This window comes from Cottoperca gobio, chromosome 8 (assembly GCF_900634415.1).
Source record: "Cottoperca gobio chromosome 8, fCotGob3.1, whole genome shotgun sequence".
In the NCBI taxonomy this organism is placed as follows: Eukaryota; Metazoa; Chordata; class Actinopteri; order Perciformes; family Bovichtidae; genus Cottoperca; species Cottoperca gobio.
The window spans coordinates 15,525,178-15,543,479 of NC_041362.1; the positions used below are offsets into that span (position 1 = coordinate 15,525,178).

An 18,302-nucleotide genomic window follows, 5' to 3' on the forward strand; every position below is an offset into this window, starting at 1 on the left:
AATATAATATAACATAACGTAATATAATATAACATAATATTATATAATATAACATAACATAACGTAATATAATTTAACATAACGTAATATAGTATAATATAACATAATATAATATAACATAACATTATATAATATAATATAACATAACATTATATAATATAACATAACGTAATATAATATAATATAATATAACATAACATAACATTATATAATATAACATAATATAATATAACATAACATTATATAATATAACATAATATAATATAATATAATATAATATAATATAATATAACATAACATAATATAATATAATATGATATAATATAATATAATATAACATAACATAACGTAATATAGTATAATATAATATAGTATAATACAATATAATATAACATAACGTAATATAATATAACATAATATTATATTATATAATATAACATAACATAACGTAATATAATTTAACATAACGTAATATAGTATAATATAACATAATATAATATAACATAACATTATATAATATAATATAATATAACATAACATTATATAATATAACATAACGTAATATAATATAATATAATATAACATAACATAACATTATATAATATAACATAATATAATATAACATAACATTATATAATATAACATAATATAATATAATATAATATAATATAATATAACATAACATAATATAATATAATATAATATAATATGATATAATATAATATAATATAATATAATATAATATAACATAACATAACGTAATATAGTATAATATAATACAACATAATATAATGTAATATAAGAACGTGTCTCAGTGAACAGAAAGGGGAAACTAAGTCACAGAGGAAACTCCCACAGTTCTCGACATTGTCGCGAGGAGCCGGCTGACAAGAAGGAAGCAACAGTGACAGGTGGACAATGGAAACTTTCTCTATGTAGGTAACTGGAAGATTTACAGGAAATAAGTCTTGCTGTGAAGGTATTGTTCATATTTATGCTTTAAATTAATGTTTCATTTCACAGCTGGAACATGTCTGAATGCCGTAAATATCTCTGTACAAAAAGAGTTCATGTGTAGTCACACTCATGCATGTTCAGCTCTTATTTGCCATAATGACAACAACAATTCATCTGAAAGGAGGAAGCCAAAGGTCTTCATTAGAGCTACTGACACAATGTCTTGAGTGGATGGTTGACAATGGGCCTACATGTTGACATCCTGTGACTCAGACTTGAATTACAGGGAATTTTCAAAATCAACAGAAGTTTGTAATAGTGTGTCACTGGGAGAAAAGGCTGATCATACCATCCTAAAGACCGAAGTCAGTGACGGGATTTCGTCATGTCTTCTCAGATGATTTATGCAAACTGTCATTTGCAGACTCATGCAGGTTTCCCACGTAGCTGCTTGTATTTGGGTTAAATCTCGATTTGCCTTTGATTTTACCAGGCGGATATTGTTTCATGTCAGCGTCGCTGTCAGACCTGCTGCACCACATACGGGTTTCAAAGTCACCGTTGGATTCCCACAATCTCCTGAAGGGGCTTTCCAAACCCAGAAAGTGTTATGCCTGAGTGACCCTTAAAATACCCCTTTGCTTAATCCTTATTCTACTGCGTTGAAATTTCATATATATTTTTAAAAGCATCATCATGAAGCTATAGAATAAAAAATAAAAAAAGGATGCTGGTAAATAAATAGGGAATGAAACCACTAACGCTGTATTAAACAATACATTTCACATTCCGTTTATAGCTACCATCAATGTACAGTTCAGAATCGGAGAAACGTTGCTATTTGTTTGAAATTATATTAATATTATATTATTATATGAAGTTATATTTATATTATGATTATCAGAAGCCAAAGAATTATCTTAAATTATATTTTTGTGAATTCCAGGGTGCAGGATGAGTAAAGAAAAATTAAATATGACAAAACAAAATAACGATAAATTGAAACAGAATTTGCATTATACTTTTAGATTTTAAGATAATTACATTTTTCAGAAACATTTTTTATTGTAAAATCATGTAGTAGTCCATTACATTTGGGCAAAACTGAGCAAAAGTTTTCACAGTCCTGTGTTCTGTATCAGCACTGTTAAGACTTCCAAGTCTCCATCAACTGCCTTTTTAACTCACTCTGGCTATTTCAGAATCACTCTGTCCCCGAAAAAAGACTTTTCTTAGAGATGTTTCTGAGTTTTAAGCATCGTCTGCAGAGAGCGCCATGCTGTATATAATAATATACATGTATATTAAAGCAGGGGGATAAAACCGCTCATCTGTGTCACCAGTATTTTTGTATTTTATTTATTGATGTGTTTGGTCCCCAGTGTCAGCGTGTATTTTTTTTTTCTATCACATGTGAGAGAGAGAGATAAGAGGCAAGCGGATGTGTGGTGACATCCCACAACAAGCAGACTGTCAAAGCAGAAGTGAGTGCTGCTTGTGTGGTCATGACTCATTTCTTCATTATTTCTAGTAAATCAACTTATTCTCTCTCTCTCTCTCTCTCTGTCTCCCTTACTCCATCTGAACATGCCCGCCCTCTCATCTACAGACTTCTGGATGATGTGAATACACACAGTTTATAGAGACTGACTCAGAAAAAAAAGGGGTCTCCTGGCAAAGTCTGTGCCCAGGAATGATGCCTCTTTTCTGGGTAGCGCTTTGGTCAACGCTCCCTCCTCTGGCTCTCTTCTGTGGTCCAGACTGTTGTACCGTCCACGAGAGCAGCAGCTTACAGAATGGTAAGTCTCTGCTGTGTTCAGATCAGGATTGTTTTGGAATCAAAAACTTGTACATTTCTCAGTTTTTTGACGGTGTAATAAAATCAGTGGTTGAATTACATTTACTCAAGTACTACTTAAGTGCAGTTTGGAGATGCTTCTACTTTACTTGAGTATTTCTGCTACTTTATACTTCTAGTATAATAGTCTACTAATTAATTGGCATATTTTTTATATCATAACATAACGTCTCTAAAATGTTGTTCAGTAAAAAGTTTATTATAGTCAGGAATTCCTTAAAGTCTGAACATTAAATTGCTTAAAACTAAAAGTAGTTAACTGCACCAAAAACTCTGTCAACACATTAAGACATTAATAATCCTATAATATACGTACTTATGATACTTTTGAATTTTGAATGCAGGACTTTTACTTGTTATTGAGAGTTGTTACATTGTTGTATAAGTACTTATACTTAAATAAATACTTTTTCAACCACTGCTTACACGGCGCAAAAGAATTACAATAAAGAGGAATTGACCAAATACCTGAAAACAACACTTCTACTTCCCTACGCAGTGTCTCCGCTGCTGAAATCCTTACAGTGCCACAACGACCACGAGTCCCATGTCCACTGCAGGTGGAGGGAACACGGAAACACAACGCTGCAGCTCTGGTTCAAGACACAACACAGCAGGTAAGGACGAAAGATCAGGGGGGGGGAGACATAACGTAGGACTATGGGGAATATGTCTTTTTGGCACCAATGTTTTCTGTCCCACAGCTCTGTGTCCATGTCCTTGCAGGAAGCAGTGTGTGCCATATGGTGCTGAAGATGCGAGTGAGCACGGGACTGTCCAGTGTCGATATGAAACCCGTGCATTTTCCATTGGCATCAAACACACTGTCTTCTTCCTCAAGAACGACACACTGTGCTCATCTGCCCCACACACACCTCTGGATCTTTCTCAGCACTGTGAGTTTACAGATTACTACATTCTGCTAATGAGTACAAATTCATTAATGTTTTATAAAGGAAATCATTTGCATCACTTCGCTATCTGTATGTTGTGCAGTGAGAGCCCGCTCCCCAGTGAATCTGTCCACACATGATGGAGGTGATGGAGGCAGACGGCTCAGTTGGTCCAGCCCGTACCCGTCCTCCTCCTCCCTGAACAAAAACCTCACATATGAGCTCAGCTACAGGACAGACGGACAGGACAACTGGACGGTCAGCATTAAACTCTACATACTGTACTGCCAGATGTTGACCACGTGACACTATAAGCCAAATGTTTTTCAGGTCATGAAAACTGAAATGGGATTGGTCCATAATCACGCTAACTGATGATTGAGCAGATGTTGCCGTTTTATGTTTAATCATGACGATGAAAGCAGTTACTGGTTAACTGTAAATCCTCTGACAGGAAAACTGTAGAGTAGCATCCATTGCGAGGGTCTTACACAAGCTTCTCTTTGAAACGACTTCTGACTGTACAGAGCTCACATCACACCTGTTTTAGTTTCTTTACACAGGCTCCATGTTTGATTTATGATTGATTTTAATATCTTATTGATTTCCTTTAAAGGCCCTGTCACACATATCTGTATGGCGGAAACGTATGCTGGGGTATATGAAAATTTGTCAGAGTCTAAATACATCCAACTTTTCATCGGATCGGAAAAGTGAACATATACAGATATGCATGTCTAACCTATTGATAGAGCATCACTTCCTAATACAAAATGTATCAGACGAATGCCCAACGAATGCATAACGTATACAACAATATGGCGTATACAAAATATCGGCAACACGCTGGTGTACGTTGAAATAAGATAAGGTATAAGTAGCATTTGTTAAGAGCTTACTGTGTTACGCTGGGGTGCGTTGATATAAGGTAAGGTATAAGTAGTATTCATTAAGAGCTTACTGTGTTACGCTGGGGTGCGTTGATATAAGGTAAGGTATAAGTAGTATTCATTAAGAGCTCACTGTGTTACGCTGGGGTGCGTTGATATAAGGTAAGGTATAAGTAGTATTCATTAAGCGCTCACTGTGTTACGCTGGTGTACGTTGATATAAGGTAAGGTATAAGTAGTATTCATTAAGCGCTCACTGTGTTACGCTGGTGTACGTTGATATAAGGTAAGGTATAAGTTGATGTTTTGAGCATGTTCAGAATTACCGGACGTACCCGACGTGTGCTTCATAAGATATGCAGACGTTACGTTACGTTAGACACGTACGTGAATATTTACCTACGTGACTACGTTAGAGGTACGTTGGATATAGGCTACGTCGGGTGACGGTGAACCCTTCAGCCGACTTATTGATAACTAGTGGATAACCTATTCCTACCCTATGTTAAGATTATGCCTGACGACGGAGTAACTTATTAAACGTGTTTCTACAGTACAGCTACCGTTCAGCTAGCGTTTTGGGAGCTTATTGGGGTTTGAATATAGTATATAGGGTCCCTGTGAGTAGCTCATCCTCACTTCTTCACAGCACGTCTTGATGAATACATCAACCATCATCAGAGAGCATGGAGGATGCTGACAGGCTGCGACAAGAGAACATTCTGTTCTCCAGCATGACGTGAACCAAATAGCACTTTTCCAGCTCCGTTGGCCAGACGCTCTGATACGTTTTATATAAGTAAGTGATACGCTATCAATAGGTTTGACATACGTATAATAATTTGTTATGTAAGTTGGACTCTGACAAATTTTGAGCTACTTTTCATATACGCTGGCATGTTTCTGCCATACAGAACTGTGTGACAGGGTCGTATGTCTGGCGTGTTCAGCGTATCGGCTGCGTCCGTCGAACGATGACAACTTACCCTTAATTTATATCAACCTATTGCTGATATTTCATATGCGCCGGCATACGTTTCTGCCATACGGATATGTGCGACAGGGCCTTAAGGCTCTTCATGACCTGGCTGCAGACTATATAGTTAGAGTTTTTTAATCCCTTAAGAACATCTGCGTCGTTTGAGATCAGCTCCTCTGTCTCTTCCAGACCTGCCGAGGGAAAAGACTTAGTCATCATCTTCTTTTGAGTCTCTTCTAAAAACACACTTTTATCATAAAGCCTTCATGTAGCCTATTGTATCATTCACTTTGGTATTTTACTTTTTTCTCTGTGAAGAACTTTGGTGTTTGTTATAATAGATTATCTAAAAATAAAGTTTATTATTATTTGTATTATTATTAATAATAAAATAGGGCTTTGAGCTAAATGCTAATATCAGCATGCTGACATGCTCACAATGACATCCTGATGTTCATCATGCCTTGATTCTAAACACACACACACACACACACACACACACACACACACACACACACACACACACACACACACACACACACACACACTGAAGCAGAAACAAAATGTTCCAAATATTTCTGTGACCTTGAATTAAATATTTCGACAGCCAGAACTCACTCACATCTCTTTTCATTCTGTCCACAGTCTGAGGGCGTCACAAGCACAAGTGTGAAACTAGAGAAGCGGTTGTTGCTTCCGGGTCACAAGTATGAAGCCAGGGTGCGGGCCCGGGCCAGCGTGGGACAGTGGAGCGACTGGAGTTCTTTGGTGACCTGGCACACTGAAGAAGGCGAGTCGAAGACCGCATTTAAAACCTAAAATGCAATCCATTTACAAAATTGTGACTACTTTCCTATATGTGTGCAAATCCGTTTGGCTCGGATTTTTTTTTTTTTTAAACAGACCCTGCTCCTTATCTCCTTTCCTCACATTTCTAATCTTCTCCCTCGGTCCATTTTTTGTGGGGAAAATCTGAAGCTTTGCAGCTGTTGTTATTAACTCTTTTTCTCTCTATGGCTCTAGACACTGGGCAGTTCCCCAGTTTGCATTGTGTGCTGGATGGAGAGACGGAGGTGACGTGTAGCTGGGAGGTGAGCAGAGAAGTGGATCACTTCATCACCTACCAGCTGGCATTTCGACACAACCAGACCTCGCCGTAAGTCGACAATACCAGCTGGTTGAGGCTGACAAATGCATCTAGTTATTTATCATCCTTTCATTAATCTCCTCTCCCTTTAATCCCCACCTTCAGGTCTGAGATACGCTGTGTGAACATAACAGTCAGCTCTGACCTCAGTAGGGCGGTGCAGAGGTACAGCTGCTCCCTGACTGTCGCAGACCCTGCACATCTGCTCATAGAGCTCCGACCAGCACGCAAAGCCAAGAGTTTTAAGGTCGACCAGCACAGTGAGTGGACACTGGGCCGAGGGCACTACATAATGGGAGAGATTATGTGGAGTATGGATTAGAGATAATGTATCCTGTCAAATTAAAAACATACACTATGGGGTGATCAAACTGCAGGGAGCTGTGCATGCACACAGCAGCGCTGAGATGAGCATCTGTAATGTGATTAAGCATCCCCACCTAGTGTTTGAATGGCACTACTGCATCCCTATCTTCTTATTAACAGGCTGGCAGATAAGATCACATGGTTTGGTTTTATTTTGTCATAAAACAATTTACACATAAGACAATAAAGACAAAACATGTTTTAAACTGTAATAGATTCAGAGTATCAGCTGGTAAACTGTTCCAGATTAAAGCCCCCACACACTGAAATGATCTAAATCCAGAAGAGCCATATGTATGAATTCTATCGTATGCTTAGAAACAATTGTCTGGTGCCTCGTCATTTAGGCGTGTTCACACATACCTTGCTGCTAAATACTGAACCCTCTTAACCTTTTGAATGATTTTAGACGTATTATACATTCATTTTTTATTTTTTTATTGAAATCAAAAATGTAACTTATTTTATTGTATAAGTGGGCCTGTTGTTGCGAAGGAAGACCGTTGAAGTAGAACTAACATATATAGTCACTTCTTGATTGTATCACTTACATTTTCTATTTTCAATTACTAGGTAGACTCATCTCTTAGATAAGATGAGATGTTATTGGAGAATTATGTTGTTACAGCAGTAGAAAAAGCAAAATTAGAAATATTTTGCAGGTAACTTTTATGTTGTTGTTGTAATACTCAGTACGGCCACAAGAGGCTGAACTACCCCGTGTTCTAAATAGGACTAAACGCATTCATGTTTTCTTCCAGGTGAGTTCTAATTTCTCCCTGAACTAAACACAAGGTTATTATATTTTGCGTTTACACATTATGTAACATTTCTGTCATGTCTTTCTTATGGCTATAAATGTATTTTATGTACCTTGTGTTTACAGTGCATGGAGAAAGGAAAAACTTATCTGGAAGATAGAAGAAGAAAAAATTCACATTCCAAAACCTTTCCAAAATTAAGCAAAAGTTTATCTTAGCAAAACCTTTTTTTTTCACCGTCATACACACAAAGAAAGTAGAAAATAATTTAGATCAGACTCAGAAAATAATTCACCAGAATTTATTTTCCTCACATGCCTCTCAGGGCTTCCCTAATCATGTCTCATTCATGCCACAAACTCTCTTGTTGTGCAGTTCGTCCCAAACCACCGCAGCAGGTAAATGTGAGGCAGAAAAACAGCAACTGGATGGTGGAATGGACTGATCCAAGCACAGCTTCAAAGCTCAGACTGCATTATCAGGTCTGCTATTACAGAGTACAGGATGAGGTGAGCTTTTATATTAGAATAGTATTTCCAGCCTGACTGTACACCTGTATTGCATTCCTTCATACTAACCATGAAAAAACATTTAATGGATTCTATATGCATTCATTTTATAGGCACAATCTGTCCTGCTAAACCTCTCAGAGGGGTCCATGTCCCTGAACATTCTGGGAGCTTCTCTGGCCCCATCCCAGCGCTACCAGGTAAAGGTCAGATCGCTGGTCTACCCTCCCCACAAGGGAATCCCCTCGGAATGGACCCATCCTGTGGACTGGACCTCGCTTGAGGGTACTTTACAGTAACATCATGCACACAAAGACATTCCACATGTGCATGATCTGAAATATACATACAGTCACATATTTTACCTATTCTTGTGGGAATTACTAAACTTTTATTTTATTTTATGTCTTTTTTTTTCTGGACTGTCCAGTTAATTCAAAGGTAAACAACATGTGCCAAAGAAATCATCGTAGTAATTATGAATGAGTATCATCATTTTCAGTTTCATTCATTCTGTTTTCTGTCCCCTGACAGCCACCTGGTCGCTAACAACCCCCGTCTACATCATCATCAGTGTGTTTGTGACCGCAGTCTCCCTCACTCTCTACTACACCGTTCCAGCTTGTCAGAGGTACTTTATTTATGTAAAACTGAGATTTCCTGAAAAGTTAAATGAAGTGTATATACCAGCGTCAGATATTTAAAAGACAATGAAGTTAAAAAGGTATAATATGTAACATTTCCGCAAATGTCTAAAATCGACTAGACTTATGCTTATAGATTTAGTTGAGTTGTGTAATGACTTTATCAAACCCAGAGTCTCCTATAATAACGACGTATTCCCTTTGCACATGTGTCAGCGTTGTGGCGATCCCGTTTTAAGCCACATTTTTACTATACACTTTTTGGATCTTGTTTCGTTTTTTTATTGAACATTTTTAACCGAATGAGGGATTTTAGTAATCGGACGTCTGGATCTTAATTTATCAACCAACAAAAAAGGTCGAACAGCGTAAGAGAAACACTGATTTTTAATGTGAACCTGCTTTATTCAGTGTGTTCTTCATATATGTTCATTTACCAGTTTTAATCAACGGGTCTGTTTGTTTTGGATGCTCCCGGTAAAAACCTCCTGAACGACGAACACTAAAGTTCACAACGTCACCAAACTCCGTCTTTTGTTATTGTTTTAATTGAAATACTCCTACCTTAAAGCAATTATGTCTTAAAACATTGAATTATAAAGTTTAAGCATCAATCTCCTACAGATTTGATCACTTTGTAAAACCTGAACGTTGCACACTCAACCACTTGACAAGCTTTACTTACATGTCAAAGAATGTTTTATAAATTGCAGGATGTTTCATTTTGAATAAAACGTTCTTATTACATGGTATATTTTGTACTAACAGGAGGGCGGTTCTGTGGGTGGACTCAGTTCCTTCTCCAGCCAAAAGCAAAATGCTGTGTGAGATCAAGGTGAGCCTGGATAATTCTACAGTTTTGTGTGTCAAGAAATCATTCTGCGTATGATTGTGTTTGTCCGCTTGTATTTTGTAATGTGTAAATCATGATGTGTTTTCTGTGATCCAGTCTGCCACCGGCTGGACCTTCATGCAGAGTGAGAGCACGACCATCTGCAAAGTGCTGTCTTTGGGCAGTGAATGGATATGGTAATGCGTTATATACCAGACAGATCAAATAACATGTTCTTCATCATGGAAGAGAAGATGGAGAATGTGTAGTATACAGCCGTAATAATTCAGGAATGAAAGGATGCATGAAATGACAATTCTCTTTGTCTGTCTGTCTGTCTGTCTGTCTGTCTGTCTGTCTGTCTGTCTGTCTCTCCCTGCAGCTCCTCAGATGCTTTGCTGTGGCCAACTAAGGACACTGAAAAACAGCGTCTGCAGGACGAGGGCATTTGGAAGTGTGATAACATGCTCCCCCCTGCTGAGAATGTTACCAGCCCTGAAACATCCTCCATGAGCTTCAGCGGGCCGTACATCTTCTGTCAGGTCAGTTACTACACAGTCATTTGCCAGCTGTGCAGGTGCTGAGAGTTTCTGTAGCACTCGGTGTTAATCAGAACCACAAAAGACATTGAACTCAAAATTTAGCTGAATCTGAATATTCAATATATATATATATATATATATATATTTATTTATTTTCATGCACTGGTCTTTTTTAAGAGTTAGGGCTATTTTGTTTCAATAACATGTTTTCAAACTAGTGGAAAGAAAACATCCAAAATACACATAAGGTGTTTATTTACATATAAAAAAAGACAATACTCTAAACCAGAAATCTTCACTTCAGTAGCACTTACATACACCAAACTTTCCACTTTCAGTTTGAGAAATTTAGAGCGGTTGTTACATTTGGACAGAGCCAGGCTAGCTGTTTCACCCTGTTTCCAGTCTCTATGCTAAGATAAGCTAACGGGCTGTGGTATCAATCGTCTCATCTAACTCTCTGCAAAAGAAATTAAATTAAAAAATTTAAGTTGCATCAAATGACATGCCATATTATGACTTGAACGCTAGATAAGAAATATAGTGAGAACAAAAACAATTCAGAAAAGCACATAGGGGAGAGTGGGGTAAGATGAGCTAGTGCGTAAATTGACCCACCCTCAGTTTCTAGGAAACTGTACACATTTGTAGCTATGCTAGGTTATCAAATAAATATTATTCCTTAGATTGCAAGTGTCACACTGAACAGCATTGTTTCTATCTGACAGTCATCAGAGTCAAGCCACACATCAGCAGATGTCATGTGTGAAGAGGAAGAGAGGGAACATGAAACCCTGTCAGATGACTCTGCATCTCCTTCCCCGCTGAACTTTGCCCTTTACGGGAAAGGTTATGTGTGTCTGCCCAGCCTCAACGTCTCCAGGTCCACACAGGATCTTGTATCTCACAGCGACACAAACACACACAGGCCCGACGGCACCGAGCAGGACCAGCAGTGTCCAGATAAGACGGACGTCCAGCGAGGCCTCAGCGAGCCCACCAGCAGCCACCAACCTCCCGCCTCAGGAGCTTTTACTTCCTGGCCTCAAGGAGGCATCACGCAGGCCTCGGGGTACTACCACCTCCCCGCAGCAAAGTGACCTGAAGGACCTAAAAGGCTTTCTCAGCAGATTCAACAATTAATTAACGGATGATTCTTTGTTTTTTTTATAAGCTTTCCACTTTATTGTAAGCAACATATGCCTATATGTTGAAACAATTCAATCATGTGTATTAATGAACGGGTTTGTACATTTTTGCTTGGTTTTATGTTTTCTCTGACCTAACATCAGGTTGGATGTCTGACCAATGGAGGGCAGTAGTGAGCTGAGCCTGTGAGTGCAATGCAAGTAAATCTAAGGGATGGACTTCAGTGGTAAACAAAATAATGATGTCTTTTTGAGCTTTTTTAAGGAAATGTCCTTAGAGTCTGGGTCAGAATGACATAACATTGCAAGCACCATTGCAAGCTAATGCAATGCAATACAACAGCCCTGCTTAAAGCTACATTTGTGTAGTTTTAAATTAAGGTCAGAGAGATTGTCAGTTTCTCTAGAAAACATCACATCATTCACTTCCTTTTTCCTTTTATTTGTATTACTTCCTTAAATGCTCTGTCTCTCTCTCTCTCAGCTGAAGAGAGATGCAGATTTGTCAACTGCATTTCATGAGAAAAGTGTGCAAGTTTGCTGTGGTCGTGTATGCATGTTTGCACAAAGGTGTGCGAGTTAGGACCTTGTTGGTAATGTTGTAGCCTATGTGCTGCTGAATGTATATTTACATTAGCCTATGTTATCTACATGCTGACGTGCTGGTTATGTCAACTTGTGTGGCACTGTCATTGCGTGCAAGTTTTTAGTTAACGACTGAGGCCTGCAGAGCAAACATTAAATGACAATGTACTGAAAAAATGTTAAATGTTAATACATGTGACTTTCCATGTTCTTCGGTTCAGTACAGCAATGGCTTATGTTGATGTCAGTTGTTGAGCACAATTGAGTGAAATAATGTAACGTTGCAATGTTGGCTGCACTTTTTTATTGTTATAATAATTTAAACTTGTAAAAATCTGTGTCTGTTTTATGAATGGCTTACACACGACTTCTCACCACACGCAAACATAGACTACGGTTTAAAGTGTTCTGCCTAGCAAACAGTGTAACATACACTAAGTAGCCAGTGTATATGGTAGGCTACACCTAGCTAAAACTAATGCAGTCTGATACAACAGTAATAAATCCTACCTTCATGAATGTTGTAATGTTCAATCTTTGTTGAAACTGTTATAGAGCGATGTTGATTCAACTTTATGGTCATTTTGGAGGAAGTAGTTTGTGGTGCTGTTAGATTGTCTTGCACTATAGTCTACCAACAGGTGTTTCTATCATTTTGTCCCCTTTATTTATATCAATTAATGTCGTTTACTACAATATACTATCAATATTTATGCTGAATTAATATAAGAATTAAACAATTTAAGTATGTGATTTAAAACCACATGAATTCTACTGGAGTCAAAAGCAGAACTGGCAGCTACTCATATCTGCTACAGCTGTTAGTTTTGGCAGGTTAAGCTTTTTCTACGTCATGACTGGATTCACCTGCTTGCTCCTTAGTTATGAATAACTGACTGAACACCAAGATCTCAGTTCATCTACAACATTCTTATTACAGATAAATATTTTTGGGATTTTACAAGTATTTAACAAGTAGGCTACGTTTAGCTTTAAATGTAGCTAAGACTAGCCTATCCCTCTAGCTAGCTTTTGCTTAGCGTAGCATCTTTGTTTTTAGTTGATGGCGGTTTCGAGTGCGACAGGGGCTTCAGGAGCAGTCGTCTAGTTATTGTAAATGTAAAAAGTTTTCACAGAAATTACACATTTCTATAGCAGCTACTGTCCCTTGTCTGTTCACATCATTACATTACAGTTGATTTAGCTGACGCTTTTGTCCAAAGCGACGTACAAAAAGTGTAAACAATCATGCAGATACAACTCCGAACAGCAAGAATCTTGTAAGTACAATAGCTTCAAATAGGTACAATCGTATAAGTGAACACTGTCTTCAAATAAGCCAGTTTGAAGTGCAACAACATAAGTGCAACATACAGAAACAATAGAATACAAATTCAACTATTAGTTATAAATAAGCCAAACCAATATAAGTGCAACATACAAAGAACAGTTATTTAGTTTTCTTCATTCTCCGAGGTGCAGTCGAAACAGGAGAGTTTTCAGTCTGCGACGGAAGGTGTGAAGACTGTCTGCTGACCTGACATCAATGGGGAGGTCATTCCACCATTTTGGAGCCAGGATAGCAAACAGGCGCGTTTTGTTTGAGGGGAATCTGGGTCCCACTCGTAGTGAGGGAGTGGCGAGCCGATTGGTCGACGCAGAGCGAAGTGAACGCGCTGGGGTGTTATCACACTTAACATTAGCACCTACTCTGTTTCTCATCATACTATGACATTTATTATGGCAAACTATGACTTTTTATAAAAAATATTATGACATACTATACTATGAATTTTACATACTATATTCTATGACTTCTTTTATAATTTAGTTATGACGTAGGCTACTATACTACATCATTTTTTATGGCATAATATACTGTGACTTTGACATTATTTATCACTTTTCTTAATCGACTATGACTTTTTATGGAATTGTTTAGGACATAATACTGAACTTTCTCTCTCTTTCTGTCCCTTTTTTCTTATGCACAAAAGTGTACACACTTGAAATGAGAAATGTATAATTACACAAACTTAGAAAGCTATGAATTACATATGGTTGTAGCAGAATCCGATTCTATTCATATTTAACCTTTTTATCCATGGGGATAGATTTATATGCGACCCTGTATGAATCCCCCTTGTTAATCTCGGCACAAGATCAGTGTGTGTGTGTGTGTGTGTGTGTGTGTGTGTGTGTGTGTGTGTGTGTGTGTGTGTCTGTATTTGCTAACAGGTGCAACATTTTCATTTTCAGGTTAGACGTGTGTAATTTGGCGGCTGCTTTCCAGATCAGAAGGTAGTTATTTCCGCTTCTGCACCCTGTGTAGGCCAGAACATTTCCTTCTCTCACATTCACTTGCACTCACATACTGTAATCTAATGCAGTGCTTTTCAACCCCTGTGCCGCGGCGTGAGAGATCATTCAGGTGTGCCGTGGGAAATTATCCAACTTTTAAAAATCTGGTTTACTTTTTCTTTTTTCTTTTTTTTAATCAATTTTCTCCGACAATTTTCTCCCCTCGCACCGGAGCACCGACAGCATACATATATATATTCCCCCAACGGAACCCCGCGCCCCGTGAAATTCACATTCCCTCCTCCCGCACACACCTACAGAGCGGAGGAAAGGAGAGGAGTGAACTCTTCCCCCCCCTTTGGTCTCTGGTGTGCCTTGGCCACAGAAAGGTTGAAAACCACTGATCTAATGTACTGCTCTGTTTATCTGCACATCTGTCGAGCCTGACAGGGCCGTGCAGAGTGGACGCAAGTGTGAGTGTGTGGTGCACATGCATGCATGAGTTTGCAGTGCAATATTACTGTAACACATTTATATCATGAACATATTGTGCACAAGTCTTTCTCGTCTCTGTAGAGAGAGCACAATGCTGGAATTCCAGGCATGCTGATATCAACTTCCTGTGTTTTCAGCCCATCGCTAGGTACAACTTCCTGTCTGATGAGGTTGAGGAGCAGTTTGACACACACACTGACTCACACTGAGTCACGACGCCCGTAAAGACGCTAACCCACTCCTGTGTTTGGCCTTGAACATAGTAGGGGAAGGGGATTTCATGTGTTTTCCCAGCATTCCTGACTTTTTCAGATGATCAGCCCCAAAAAACACTTCTCACATTCACATCACATTCCTCACAGCCACCGTCAGTCGACTATTGTTCCGTGGAAGGAGAGGGTGCTCTGACTAAAGTGTGTGTTGATGGAAAGAGTGTGTATGTGTATGTACTTGATGTGGTCACCTGTGTACAGCATGTCCCTGTCCTTTGTCGTACATAAAAACAGGAAAATAAAAAGTTTGGAAGGTGTGGGGAGTGCGTGGCGCCGCACGGATGCTTGTGTAACCTCCTGTTCAAAGGCCTCCTGTTTCCTAACTACTCTACATCAGGGAATCCCGGTCATATCAAAACACAGACAATTATGTCTTCAAAAGGAAGCTTGTCAGGAAGTAAAGTGTTGATGTATAAAAACATTTTCCATTTGTTTTTCTCCTCTAAAAGTCTGAAATATATATTTTGATACCACAGATGAATATGATCTCATGAAACTCACATGATCTGTAACATCACATGTGTGTAATTAATTTTCCATAAAGACACAAAACGCACAACAATCAAAGTTAAAAATACATTTTACTGATATTGCTAACAAATGAGTATTAAAAATCAGATTTTGTGACGGCTCTATTTCACAGCATGGAATTTTAAAATAAATATTTTTTTATTATTCTGTTTACTATTTACTTTTTAGGTTTTTAGTTACGTAACGTTGAAGCTGCTGCTGATCTGCATGGACGCAGATTCCCAGAGGCCCACACCACATGTTTCCTAAACTCACACACAAACTTGTTTCCAACACTTAGGAGGACTTTGCATTCATTAATTCTCTAGAGACTTACCCTGACCTCAACCATACCCACTTCACACTTCACCCAGACCCTTAACCTAACCAAACTTGAAACCCCTTTGAGGTAAAGAGTTTGCACCCCAAAGTGGGAGGAGTCACCACAATGTGAATCCAAACATAATAATGAATATTATGTAACAAGCTTTGTGTGGCGGAACTGATTCCCCAGATTTCAGTTGATCGGGAAGAAGCCTAAGGACCAACCACATACAAAATATATATATTTACTTGAGGAAACAAATCTCACACTAAATAAAAATGCCTCTTTAATTATAATAAAATGTCTCATCAGTAATATATATATGACTCTTTGATAATAAGGAAATGTGTATGAAGAGGGTTTCAATAAATAAATAGGAAACAAACTCTTGCAGGAATAGAACTAAATTCTGCCCTTATGCAGGTAATCAAGTGGAAAGGTGTTCTTAAATATTCAGCTGGGTTTCAGAAGGCTCCAAATCAGATAAGTTAAGACAGCAAAGAGGTCTCATAAGGTCCTAAAGACCAGCGCTCTGGCTGACAATATCTGAGTTTCACATTAAGTCGAGGAAGGAACATAACACCCTGGGTGTGTAGTTCACCACCTCTCTTAAGACCTCAAGAAAAGGGCGCCGTCACACTCTGATTGGCCAAAAGGGGAAATGCACCACGCTGCTCTCAATTCTCAATAAGGAACCGGTCCCCACATCCTGTGCAACAGGTGATCTCAATAACCCTCCAATCAACTCAGCAGAATTGGATAAAGTACCAAAAAATAAGGGACTGCCACAATCAGGAGGAACTAATGATAATGTTTGGGTCACGGTTGGTAAGCAGCTTGCTCTCTGTAAAATGATTGGTATGGTTCTGGTCTTGATGGGTCATTATATTGTTCCAGTGGTTGTTTGCTGGTTAGGTAACAGTGTTGTTGAGACCCAACAAGCCACATCGCCCTTTAAGGTCAATCAGTGAGCTATGAACCATCTCGTGTCTTTAGTCACAGTCTCTGGTCCCTCAGAGACCCTCCCCACGCTGTCATGGTGGTTGACCCCTGTGTGCGTTTGTCACAGTCAACAAGCCTCCACGCACTTCTCTTTCCCGCTCTTGTTTTATAGTCCGCGGGGGGTGGGGATCTGCTCGGACACCCGCGCAAAAACAGTTATCCCACCTCGATGCTGAATTTAGAGATGGCCTGCTGTTTAGAAGTAGTACGTCTGTGTGAGATTGACAGTAGGGCAGTAACGGGAAGTAATGCATGAAAACCTCATTACACATTGAATTTTATGAGTCACATACAGGGGGGGGGGGGGGGGGGGGGGATTAAGGGAGAGACGCAGATGCTAGCAGCTTTCTGCAAAGTTGTCATTTAATGCAGACATCAAACCTGGTGATTTATGCACATTAGTCAAAACCATGGACGTGGCTTTTTAAGCCCTGAATGTGTGAAGACCATAATCACTTCTGCATACATGTAAGTACTCTGAGGATAAATCTGAAGACATGTATTGTGCTTCAAAGCCATTCCTAGTATGATTCCATTTAGACAGCGGAGCAGATGCCTTCTCGACTTGATAATTAGCAGACATAACCGTGCAGCTGGCTGCTGACTTCGGGAGGTTTTACAGCCAAGAGTCAAGTCGGTAAATGTGAAAAACAAACCACAAAAAGAGCGTGTGCCAGAGTTCACCTACAGTACATCAACCCCCACTCTTTATTTTCTCTCTCTCTCTCTCTCTCTCTCTCTCTCTCTCTCTCCCTCCCCTTTGTCAGAGTGAACAAACCTCAATGCGTATCACTGGGACTAACGCTCAATACAAGGGAGTGCTGTGAATTTAAGAAGACAATATGATGTCTCTGGAGACTGCAGATGCTCTGTGTAGACACAACTTGCCAAACACGCTTAGTAAATAAAACCCGCGGGTTCACGAGGTGGAAGGAAAGTCAGAGAGTTCATGATGTCTTAAAAAAAAGTCTGGCTTTATCCTTCCTTCAAGAGTTTGCAGTTTTAAAAGAAGGCTGCTTTGTTTCAGACTGAATTATCTCAGCTGTTGAACAAATTGCAGTGAATTTTGGGACAGACATCCATCATGTTTAGAGGATGAATCCTGACTTTGGTGTTTGGTGTTTCTTTACTTTAAGCACCGACTATTGGTTGGTCCCATGAGATGTGTTACAAACATGGATGAATTGTAATAACCTTGGTAATCCCTTCACTTCCTCTTGCACGATCATCAGGGAATTAGGGCCAAATATTTTGTTTATTGATTAAATACCTGCAAAACTAATGAC

The 18,302-nt window shown here is 38.8% G+C and overlaps 1 protein-coding gene across 4 annotated transcripts; it reads left to right on the forward strand.

Moving 5' to 3' along the window:
• Positions 1–876: 876 nt before the first annotated feature.
• csf2rb (colony stimulating factor 2 receptor subunit beta) lies at positions 877–12,630 on the forward strand. Of its 4 annotated transcripts, none has more exons than XM_029438491.1 (15): positions 877–935; positions 2,567–2,756; positions 3,315–3,432; positions 3,542–3,711; positions 3,812–3,966; positions 6,223–6,367; positions 6,601–6,733; positions 6,830–6,984; positions 8,227–8,360; positions 8,474–8,645; positions 8,895–8,991; positions 9,773–9,839; positions 9,954–10,033; positions 10,219–10,378; positions 11,107–12,630. In XM_029438491.1, the coding sequence occupies exons 2-15, from the start codon at positions 2,651–2,653 to the stop codon at positions 11,476–11,478; spliced, it is 2,064 nt and encodes a 687-aa protein (XP_029294351.1). In that variant the 5' UTR covers positions 877–935; positions 2,567–2,650; the 3' UTR covers positions 11,479–12,630. The 4 variants fall into 4 exon arrangements, with proteins under 4 accessions (XP_029294351.1, XP_029294353.1, XP_029294352.1 ...); XM_029438493.1 differs by having other exon boundaries at positions 922–939; XM_029438492.1 differs by lacking the exon at positions 877–935 and adding an exon at positions 941–979.
• The last annotated feature ends 5,672 nt before the right edge of the window (positions 12,631–18,302 follow it).

Bases quoted from the DNA above. Each gene is read 5' to 3' on its own strand.
- csf2rb (XM_029438491.1), top strand. From the start codon at position 2,651: ATGATGCCTCTTTTCTGGGTAGCGCTTTGGTCAACGCTCCCTCCTCTG. The intron at 3,967-6,222 runs GTCAGCATTAAA...TTCTGTCCACAG, and splicing joins ACGGACAGGACAACTGGACG to TCTGAGGGCGTCACAAGCAC. The intron at 6,368-6,600 runs GCGAGTCGAAGA...CTATGGCTCTAG, and splicing joins GACCTGGCACACTGAAGAAG to ACACTGGGCAGTTCCCCAGT.